At 21.7% G+C, this 10,981-nt stretch overlaps 2 protein-coding genes across 2 annotated transcripts, besides 30 other annotated features; both read left to right on the top strand.

Annotated features, from left to right (window-relative positions):
• Nucleotides 1-58: 58 nt before the first annotated feature.
• Nucleotides 59-144: a sequence feature (AT_rich).
• Nucleotides 145-288: 144 nt separating this feature from the next.
• Nucleotides 289-353: a microsatellite.
• Nucleotides 354-596: 243 nt separating this feature from the next.
• On the top strand, nucleotides 597-1,205 carry EDI_351960 (programmed cell death protein, putative; the record flags this gene model as incomplete). The annotated part of the gene is made up of 1 exon (XM_001740682.1): nucleotides 597-1,205. A coding segment is annotated over one exon (609 nt), but the record flags the coding sequence as incomplete, so codon positions are not given.
• Nucleotides 717-753: a microsatellite.
• Nucleotides 1,199-1,296: a sequence feature (AT_rich).
• A 9-nt stretch (nucleotides 1,297-1,305) lies between these two features.
• Nucleotides 1,306-1,482: a microsatellite.
• Nucleotides 1,483-1,485: 3 nt separating this feature from the next.
• Nucleotides 1,486-1,669: a sequence feature (AT_rich).
• A 7-nt stretch (nucleotides 1,670-1,676) lies between these two features.
• Nucleotides 1,677-1,708: a microsatellite.
• A 44-nt stretch (nucleotides 1,709-1,752) lies between these two features.
• Nucleotides 1,753-1,924: a sequence feature (AT_rich).
• A 2-nt stretch (nucleotides 1,925-1,926) lies between these two features.
• Nucleotides 1,927-2,046: a microsatellite.
• A 21-nt stretch (nucleotides 2,047-2,067) lies between these two features.
• Nucleotides 2,068-2,140: a microsatellite.
• Nucleotides 2,141-2,144: 4 nt separating this feature from the next.
• Nucleotides 2,145-2,373: a sequence feature (AT_rich).
• Nucleotides 2,374-2,481: a microsatellite.
• Nucleotides 2,482-2,541: a sequence feature (AT_rich).
• Nucleotide 2,542: 1 nt separating this feature from the next.
• Nucleotides 2,543-2,719: a microsatellite.
• Nucleotides 2,720-2,795: 76 nt separating this feature from the next.
• Nucleotides 2,796-3,029: a sequence feature (AT_rich).
• Nucleotides 3,030-3,036: 7 nt separating this feature from the next.
• Nucleotides 3,037-3,205: a microsatellite.
• A 21-nt stretch (nucleotides 3,206-3,226) lies between these two features.
• Nucleotides 3,227-3,285: a sequence feature (AT_rich).
• A 13-nt stretch (nucleotides 3,286-3,298) lies between these two features.
• Nucleotides 3,299-8,100: a repeat region.
• A 117-nt stretch (nucleotides 8,101-8,217) lies between these two features.
• Nucleotides 8,218-8,416: a sequence feature (AT_rich).
• A 51-nt stretch (nucleotides 8,417-8,467) lies between these two features.
• Nucleotides 8,468-8,517: a sequence feature (AT_rich).
• Nucleotides 8,518-8,738: 221 nt separating this feature from the next.
• Nucleotides 8,739-9,318, top strand: EDI_351970 (uncharacterized protein; the record flags this gene model as incomplete). The annotated part of the gene is made up of 3 exons (XM_001740683.1): nucleotides 8,739-8,752; nucleotides 8,802-8,857; nucleotides 8,951-9,318. 3 exons carry the CDS (start codon nucleotides 8,739-8,741, stop codon nucleotides 9,316-9,318), a joined length of 438 nt encoding a protein of 145 aa, XP_001740735.1.
• Nucleotides 8,842-8,944: a sequence feature (AT_rich).
• Nucleotides 9,209-9,229: a sequence feature (AT_rich).
• A 4-nt stretch (nucleotides 9,319-9,322) lies between the features above and the next one.
• Nucleotides 9,323-9,370: a sequence feature (AT_rich).
• Nucleotides 9,371-10,066: 696 nt separating this feature from the next.
• Nucleotides 10,067-10,122: a sequence feature (AT_rich).
• Nucleotides 10,123-10,134: 12 nt separating this feature from the next.
• Nucleotides 10,135-10,309: a microsatellite.
• Nucleotides 10,186-10,316: a microsatellite.
• A 73-nt stretch (nucleotides 10,317-10,389) lies between these two features.
• Nucleotides 10,390-10,418: a sequence feature (AT_rich).
• Nucleotides 10,419-10,555: 137 nt separating this feature from the next.
• Nucleotides 10,556-10,742: a microsatellite.
• Nucleotides 10,617-10,798: a microsatellite.
• Nucleotides 10,799-10,826: 28 nt separating this feature from the next.
• Nucleotides 10,827-10,887: a microsatellite.
• Nucleotides 10,888-10,981: the final 94 nt, after the last annotated feature.

Consider the following 10,981-nt stretch of genomic DNA (forward strand, 5'->3'; position numbering starts at 1 on the left):
TTCACTTTTCAATTATCATTTGATATAATATGATTGAATGATTTAAATGAATGAAATCATTAATTGTAATAATATTCAACAATAATATGAATAAAATAAAACAAATGTTTACATATATTAAATGAATAGAAATAAATTATTATTCAATCATCAATTAATGAACTACAAATGATTATTTTTATCAATGTTCATCATTAATATCAATTAGTACATTATCAATTAATGAATTATCATTCGTAATGAGAAGAAATGAAGAAGAGATGAGAAAGAATAAAAGAATAAGAGAAGAAGTAAAACAGAATAAAATAGAAAGAAAATACAATATTGAACTAAGATGAAATCAAATGAAATAATTAATCAATTAAACAAATGTTTTTAATGTAAAATAAGAGATTAAAGAAGAAAATGAAGAAATTAAATTAGAAATAGATGAATGTCAAAAAGGAGTTGAAAAAGAACCAGATAATTCAATAGAATTGATAAAATTAATACAATGTTTCATTCAAAGAAAAGAAATAGATGAAACAAGAAAAGTATGAAAAACAGCAATAGAAACTATCAAATTTATGAAATTAGAAGAGAAATTAAACATTTAGAAAGCATTAATCCAATTAGAAGCTAATCATGGAGATGAAAAGAGTTTAAAGAAAGTATATAATGAAGCATTAGAAGTATGTGATAGGAAGAAGATTATGCTTCATATGATTCATATTTATAAAGAAAAGAAAGAAGAAGAAGAGAAAATAAACAGAATAATATTTAAGAAAGTTAAAGGAAGTTGTAAAGTATATAAGAAATATTGTAATTTCATAATGAGAAATAATAGAGAAGAAGAAAATAAGAATACAATAAGTAAAGCAAAAACAACATTAGATAAAAAGAAAATGATAAGTTTAGAAATTCATATTGCACGATTAGAATATAAATATGGATCAGTTGATAAAGGAAGATCAATGTTTGAAGATATTTTAACAAATAATCCAAAACGACATGATGTTTGGAATATTTATATTGATATGGAGAAAGAAGTAGGAGAAGTAGGAGTAATACGAAGAATATTTGAAAGAATAGTTAAACAAAAATTAAGTACTAAAACAATGAAAACATTCTTAACTAAATATTTAGAATTTGAAATAAAATATGGAGATGAAAGTAAACAAGAAAATGTTAGAGATATTGCTAAATCATTTGTTTCAAGAAAATAAATTGATTGAATTTTTAATAAAAAGAAAATCATTTTATAATAAAAGAAATAAATAAATATTTAAATTAAATTATCAATATAATTTTAATAATGAATTTACATTATTTTTATTATTTATTATCATATTTCTTATTTATTTTATTTATTCTTTATTTATATTCTTTTATTTTATTATTCTTTCTTTTATTTATTCTTTTTATTCTTTGTTTTTCTTTATATTCTTCTTTTCTATTATTTTTATTTTATTTCTTTCTTTATTTCTTTTTTGATTATTTATTCTGTTATTTATTTTATTTATATTGTTTCTATATTCATATTATTTTGTTTTGTTATTTGTAATTAATGATAAAATATTGAATAAAATATATAATTAATTATAATGAAAATAATATATTAATTTATTATTGATATTTATGAGAAATATTGAAATTATTCAATTGTTATTTTGATTTGAATTATTAATATCATTTTATTTATTATTATTTTTATATTTTATTTTCATTTAAATAAAATAGAAAAGAAATAAAGAAGATAAGAATAATGAAATGAAATTATTATTTAAAATTGTTTTGAAATATATTTTATATAAATTAGATGATAAATATATGTTTAATATTATAAATTATGTATTAATATTATAATTTATTTCAAATTGATTGATGAAATTAAAAAGAAAATATTAATTTACAATTTTATTTATTGATTGAAAAAATATAATTTCAATTAGATTAATAAGATTGATATTATTGTATTTTTATTATTTATATTTCATTTTCTATTTATTTTATCATATTATTTATAATATTTATAATGTATTTAAATGAAATTAAAATATCTGATATATTTATAATGATTTCACATGAAATAAAACAATAAAATTATTTATAAAAGTATAATGAATAATAATGAAATGAATAATAATGAAATAATTAATAAATTGAATTTATTCAAATAAGATATATTTTATTTTATATATAAAATGATATAAATAATGTAGACATTGTAGATATTTGTTATTTTGAATGAATAAGAATATGATAAAGAAAATAAATCAAATTAATGAATAAAAGAATAAAAAGAAATACATATATTGTAATTGTATTAAATAATACAACAACTTCATTTTCAATAGAAATAAAGAAATAATAAATTATAAAATAAAATATTTAAAATAAATGAATAAATAAAATATGTTTATAAATGAATAAAAAATAAAATGAATAAAATAGAAAATAAAGAAGAAATGAATAAATTTAATAAATAATAGAATAAATGAAAATAATAATATTCAATTTATTTATATTCATAATCAGTTGAATATTATAATAATATAATATCATAAAATGAAATAAAATAAATAATAGAAATATTAAATATGAATAAAATTAAATAATGAACAAGAAAACATTAAAATAATAAATATAAATTAAATATGAATAAAATAAAATAAAAAATAAATAAAATGGAATATAAAATATGAAACAAATAAATAAAGAATAATAAAAATAAATGAAAGAGAAGTTATTCATTATGAATTATTTAAATGAAAATGATTTCATTTGATTAATTTATTATGTTGAACATTATCTTCTTATTAATTAATATAATTGAATTAATTATATATTTTGTATTTCATTTTTAAATTAAATTTTGTTGAAAAGAATGAAATTGAATTATTAAATATATTATAATTTAATTATAAAATATAATAATAAATAGTATTTGTATTTCATTGTTGTTTTAAATAAAAGTATTAATGAATATCAAACAATTTAATATTTGAATATTATTGTTTTATTTTTTGAAATAAATGTAATTTTATTAACATATCATTAAATTATTTATTTTCATTTGTTATCCTATTTATTATTTGTATTTAATTAATTTATTATTTTTAATTTAACTTATATTCATTAAATATTAAATCAATCCATTTTATTAAAAATATTGTATTTTTATATATTTTAACATAAAATATTTGAATTTATTTACTTTAATTTATTCATAATGAAATAAATGACGATTAAATATGATTATTCATTTTGTTTTTTTAAATATTTTCACATTATTTATTTAAATTTGTATGTGATAAGGAGATCCTTTTATCAACGCAGAATATACAACAAATTTTGTTACTGTGGCTATTGAGTAATACCATAGGGTCTTGTAAAGAAAATCAAACAAGACACAGGTATTCAAGTTCAAAGAAAAGAAAGAACTTCAATAGCAATAAAATGAATAATAATTATGATAAAAGAAATAACAGGAAAAAAGGGTTTAGAAAAAGAAGAACACAAAGAAAAACAAATAAAAAACAACGCAAATATAATGATAATAAACATTATACATATAAGAAACCTAAATGGTTAACAACAAAAGAAATTCAAAAGAAAATTAAAAGAATAACAAGAAAATGGGAAAAAGGAGAATATTCAGAATTACTTAAAAAGTATGAAGGTAAAGAAATGGTATAATATTCTCCAAGAAGTATATTCAATAAGAAAGAAGAAAACACTAGAGAAAATCAAAGAAGAATTCAAAGATAAAACAAAAGAATGGAAAAGTGAAGACATTAAAACAATTGAAGAAGAAATCAAAAACAAAAATCCAATCAAAGAAATGAACGATAGATGTAAATATGCAAGAATAATAAATGAAAAAGAAAATAAAAGGAAAACACAAGATAAAGAAGAGAGGATGGAAGAAGAAGGCAACAAAGAAGAAATCAACACACTTCAAAATAAAATTAAAGAATTAGAAGAAACTATCAAAGAACTCCAAACAAAAAAGATGGAAGAAGAACGAACCATTTCAGATGAAATGATTCAAAACACGAGAAACAGTCAGGAAAGAGATTGAAGAAGAAATAAAAAAGATTCAAACACAAATAAACAATGTTCAAAACACATGTAATGAAATAAGAAAAGAAAACTCTAAATTAAAAGAGGAAAATAATACATTACAAGGAAAAATAAATGAAGCAAATGGTAGAAGGAACATAGAATTAGGAGGTAAGGATGAAATCATCCGAACCCTCCGAGCTAGCTATGAGAGGCTGAAGAAAGAGAAGGACGAAGTCCTTAAGGGAGCTGAGCTGGAGAAGAAGAAGGCTGATGCGCTGGAGAAGAGTGCTAAGCTGGAGAAGAAGAGGGCTGATGAGCTGGAGAAGAAGAGAGCTGATGAGCTGGAGAAGAAGAAGGCTGATGAGCTGGAGAAGAGTGCTGTGCTGCTAGAAAAGAACATAAGAGATAAAGAAATCAAATCTCTGTATATCAAAAAAGTGGGATTGAAAACTATGAGATTGCAGAAATAACAAGAAAAGAACTAGACCATACACAAAGAGAAAATGAAGAACAAAAACAATTAATATCAAACCAACAAGAAAGTATCGAAAATTTTTTATCCCAGAAGGAACTGAAGAAGAAGAAAACAATGACTCTAGTGATAAATACACAACCAATACTGAGAACATCATCATCTGGGACAATACAAATGAACCAAACTACCCCTATGAAAAAGACAATTCTGGAAATAGAAGAAGAAGGGAGCAAAACACTGAGTGTCAAAAAACAAGAAATGATAATCAGTCAAGAAGAAAAGAAAACACAACAAATCAAACAAATAGAATTTTAATTGATGTGTTGTATTGTTTTGCAATTAATTGGTTAAATAAGAAATTAAATAAGAAATTAAGATGGGAACAAATAGAAAGCATAATAAAAGTAGTAAACATTAATGTAAATAATGAGAAGGAATACATTAATAATATTAAAAAGTCACATAAAATAAAAGAAACAACTAAAAGATATATTAAAATGAAAGTGAACTCCATCATAGAAGGGAAAGTAGAGTGTAACCCAATAATAAAAAACATTATCATAAAAAATAACTCTACTGATATTGATGATGAATATCTTAACTCTATCATCACTCAAGTTAAAGAAATGAAAATAGATAAATGTGTAAATATTAATTACTACTGGAAAAGGAAAGAATCAGATAAATTAATAAGAGAAATAAATAATAAATGGGTATGGTCAGGAAGCAGAATAGAAAATCTGCAAGAAGATATGAAAAGGATTTCAATGTGTATGCATTACTATCTCTAAAATAAATTTAAATGAGATAAATTTGATGAAGTAAAAGAAATCCTAAGGAAAATAAATAGACTAGAAGATCTAGTCAAGGGAATGGTACAGAATAAAATGCATCATGAGATTAAAGGAACAAGATGCAGATGAAATTAAAATCAAAGCACAAGAAAGAATAAAGTACCTAAAATATATGATGATAATGATTAAAGAAAGAATTAAATTTAATAAGAATGAAAGGGTCAGAATCAATACAAATAAAATCATGTTTGATTCTAATAAAAAAATCAAAATAAAGAAGAAACACAAAATGAAATATACCCAAATAACGATATTACTTTAGAATATTGGAAATCGTTATATGAAACACAGGTGATATTAAATAAGGAACATTGGAAAATAAAACAAATCACCTCGTGGAATGAAAGATACAGGAATTATGATAGTGTCATCATCACATTGGATGATTTAAATCTAAGAATGATGAAAATAAGTAATTGGAAAGCACCAGGTATTGACACTATATATGGGTATTATTGGAAGAGAATGTCATCATCAAGAGAGTCCATTCTTAATATCTTCAATGATTGGTTAAACTTCAATGAAAACATCCCTCTAGACATGGTAAGTGGAAGAACTATATTAATCAACAAAGGAGGTGATATGAACGATGTCACTAATTATCATCCTATCAGTTGTATAAATGTAATAATGAAAGTATTTACCTCCATATTGAAAGAGAAGATTCACAATAGAATTAACATGAATAGTGAATCACTAAAAATTAGTAAAAATCAATTGGGATGTAAACTGCAATCTCTTGCTGCTAAAGAACGATTAATTAACAGTTATATGTTAAAGCAGCAAAAAGAAGAGAAATACCCAAAATATGTAGAGTCATATTATGACATTAAGAAAGCATATGAATCAGTAAATCATGAATGGGTAATAGAATCACTTAAATATTTTAATGTAGAGGGTATCATCATAGACATTGTAGAAAGTATGATGAACAGATGGAAGATATTCATAGGATATAAATATAATGAATATCTAGGATGTATTAAACTGAAGAGAGGAATTTTACAATGTGATTCATTATCCCCTCTACTCTTCATCATCAAAATGAATGTAATTTCTCAGATCATAGAAGAGAAGTTCCCAAAAGCAAACCATACATTGTATATGGATGATTTGAGAATAATGACACTAAGTAGTGAAGAAATTGGAACAATCCACAATGAAATTAAAGAAATAATAAGTGGAATAAGGATGGAAATGAAAATAAATCAGGAATGGTATTAAAGAACATTAATAAAATACCAGATGGAATGCAAAACATCCCATTAATTGAAGGAGAGGACTTGTATAAATATTTAGGTGTATGGCAGTCCGATGAAATTAATGATACCTTCAATTGTAAAATCATCAAAGAAAAGATGATGAAGAAAATGGAAGAGATAAATACTGATGAAAGTAGTAATAGAAGATATATTACAAGAATTAATACTGAAGTAATACCCATCTTCAGATATTCAGCATCAGTAGTAAATTGGAAGGTAACTGACCTAGATAGAATGGATTTGGAGATAAGAAAATATTTAAGAAAGGCAAAATACATTGGTGCCGGTAACTCCAAAGACCGTCTATATGTCCCTATAAATGAAATGGGTGAAGGATTAATAAGCCTAAGGGACGAATATGTTATTGAATTAATCAGAACAGTAATGTACTATTGTACAAGAGAAAGTGAAATAGGAAATAACATAATAGATAGATGGTATTCCAAGAAAGGAATATGGAATAGAATTAAAAAAGCCCTAGGTCATAAAATCCCAGAAACGAAAATAGAAGAAATAATAAATGAAATGAAAATAAAAAAGAAAAAGAAGTAGTATTAAAAATAAAGAAATTAATGACCAACAAATACATCAAAAAATGGAAATCAAACAAGTGGACATTTTAGAAGATGGTTCGAGTCAAAAGGGGTAGATAAAACTACTACAATCAATGCATGGAAGTCCATCAATATAAAGAAAAATGCATTTCTCCAATTAACTAAAATGCAAGATGGAGCAATATTTAGTGGGTACAGGAAAGCGAAAATATTAAAAAATGAAAGATTAAAGTACTGCCCACTTTGTAAAGACAAGATAGCCACAGTAGAACACATTCTACTATCTTGTATTGGTCATAAAAAATCACAGATGGAGAAACATGACAATATTGGCATTATCATATGGGAGGGGTTAATAAGAAAATACACAGGAAATAATCAATACAAGAAACCCCCATATGAAACAGTGTTCCAATACAATGACATCACTATGATATGGAACAAACAAATAATGCCAAAGAGTGATGGACTATATCATAAAAGACCAGACATATATGTACTAGATAAAAAGAATAAAACTGGTCTAATATTTGATATGACTATTGTGGCAGATCATAATATTAATGGAGCCTATTGGAAGAAAAGAAATATGTATAAGGAATTAAAAAATAGGCTAATGAAAATAGAGAAATTAAAAGATGTCAAAATAATTCCAGTAGTAATTTCGATTAATGGGCTAATAAATGCCGAAAGTGTTAAATTAATTAAACAATTAAAAATCGAAATTGACATCACTAAAGAAATTAAAAACGTTGTAATTAAAAACATGATGGACGTCATGGAGCACTGTTTCGATCACAACCAAACATATGTAGTTGAACTACAAGACGAAGACGAAGGGACGGGATTAGTCTCCCCTGAGCCAGGAACAATAGACACAAGTTCTATTAATACTTAATTAACTTCTTATTTAAATTTGTATGTGATAATATTTCATTCTTTTTATTTTATCATTTTATTTTTGTTGTAATTCTAATGAATGGAAAAATAAAAAATGAGAAATGGAATATTTTTATTGTTGTTCGATAAAAAGAATAAAATATGATAAAAACAATAAATATAATTTAAATTATTCTATTTTTAGTATTTAATTTAAAATAACGATAAATATTGTTGTTTAATATTTTAAGAAATACAATAAAAATATAATTACAATGAAAAATAATTATTTTATTAATAATTCTATTTTATTATTTTTGTATTGATTAAAAATATTGTTAATTAGAAATAAGGGGTAAAAAGTTGAATGGTATTGATGAGTATTTAAGATTGAACTTTAAAAGAATTAATTTATTAAATGATTAATTTAATATTTCTATTAATTACACTCTCATTTGGAATGAAATGGAATGATTACAATGAATATATCTCAGTTGTAGACACCGTTGATAATGTATTTGAAATGATGAATTAATAAATTCAGAAGATAATAAAAATCAGTGATTAATGATTTGAAAATGAATTTAGAATCATATGTATACAATGATATATTGAAGAATCCACTAATTAGTTCATATTATTATGAAAAAGTACAAATAAAATAAATATGGATAGTGGAATGTATATGAATTTTATTCACAATTTCAATATTTATTTATTTCACAAAAAGATCCTTTATTATCTCTTTCATTAAAACAAATTCATGGTTCATATATAAATTATATTGTTTATTTTTATTATTTCATTCGTTTTAATATTATGTTAGATAAATAAAAACATATGTATCTTATTTTTAAATATTATTATAAAAATGTAAAGATGTTCCAACACAAATAGAAAATAATAAAGATATTTATGTTAAATCAATAAATGGAAATGATCAATTTGAAATTATTAGAGAATTTGGAAACAAATATAGTTCATTTAAATCTCTTCTTGTTCAATTTCCATTTTCTAATTCTTCTATTCTTGTTAATTCATTTTATCAACAAAATTTACTTTTATTACTTTTATCAAATCATTATTTAAATACACTTTTAACAATTATATTAGAAAATGATGAAAGTGTTGATGTTCATTATAATTTATTAAAATTATCAATTTGTCATTGTATAAATCAAGAAGATAAAATCATTCTATCATCAAATGAAAATTATACAAATATAAATAATAAGAGAAATGAATAAGGTGATAAATATGATAATATTTAATGTAAAATATCTAATAATAATATTAATACTCTTGTTATTAAATGATATGATATTAATAATGAATTATACTTACTTCAAAAATGTATAGAATTATTTGATTCAAATGAATATCAAATTCAAGTTATTCTTCCAGAAAATAAAGATAGAAATGAAGAATTATGAATATGGATTCATTATTAACACCAAACTATGATGAAAATTTAATTTCATCAACAAATCTGATAATACACTTTCAATATTAAAAATGATATATGGAATATTTTGTTGATCTAAAAACATGTGAGAAAAGATGAAATTATGGTGATGAAAGAATAGAAATAGAAGAATGTATTTGTAGAAGCACTGAAGATGATAATGTATGGTTATTTTATAGATATTGTATTAGAAGACAGAGAAGATGTATACAAAACAAATATTATTAAATATGGTGATATTAAACATAAAATTACACAAATATCAGAATATGTTTCATAACCACAAATTCAACCATTAAAACATCAAAGAAAATCAACAGAAATAATAATTTATACATATTCATATTGTTATTCTACTTGTTTATTTGTAACAAAATGAATAAAAGAATGGAGAAGTGGTATTATTGTATGATATGATGGTGATTCATATGGTAAAGATGAAGAAATTGAAGTAGGACAATCACCATCAAATAGAATGATAAGTATAATTACAGAAAAACAATATGATTACAAACTATTAGAATTTTCACTTATTTATAATATTTTAGAAACATTTAAATATAATTATAAATATAATGAAAATAAACATAGAGAATTTATAAAAAGATGTAATAGATGAAAGAGTGAATATATATCAATATGTTATAAGAGATGAAATAATAGAAGAAATGAAGAAGAAACAAAAAAGATAATAAAGAAATATCAAATAAAATGGAATCAAAATAATAAAAGAATAGTTAAAATAGATAATAAATATGATAAAGAAATTAATATAAAACATGTATATTGATGATATGAATATGGAGATAAAGGAGAATTGAGTACAAAATGTGTACTATCATATTTTGAAATGATATAAATTTGAATATAATAAAAATAAATGTGATAAATGAATTTGTGCATATCCAAGTAGTTGAAATAGAATAATGACAATAAATCTAGTTATGATTATTATTGGATTAATGATGATAATTGTTTAATTGAAGAAAGAATAAATTAATGTTTAATGTTTAATTTAATAAAATAAATAATAAACAGATTTATATCAAATAAAATAAAAGAATAGAAATAACAAGATGAAATAATAAAATTATAACATAATAATAATCAATATTAAATATAAATAAGAATAATACAATAAATAAGAAGAAAATAAAGAATGAAAATAAATAAAATAATGATAAGAATATAATAAATAAGAATAAATTAAATAATGAATCAGATAATAAATTATAATAAGATATAAAATTAAAGATTATAATTCATAAATAAACATATTATATATTATATTAAAGAAATAAATAGAAAATAAATAATAGAGAGAATAAAATAAATGAATAGATAATAAATATGATGAGTGTATTATCAAAATTAGAAAATATCATAATTAATTTAATTTAGAATTGTTTCGTTACATATATATAAATTTGATAGGAAAGGATAGG

The sequence above is a fragment of the Entamoeba dispar genome, genomic scaffold (genome assembly GCF_000209125.1).
Source record: "Entamoeba dispar SAW760 scf_1105229463147 genomic scaffold, whole genome shotgun sequence".
Classification (NCBI taxonomy): domain Eukaryota; phylum Evosea; order Mastigamoebida; family Endamoebidae; genus Entamoeba; species Entamoeba dispar.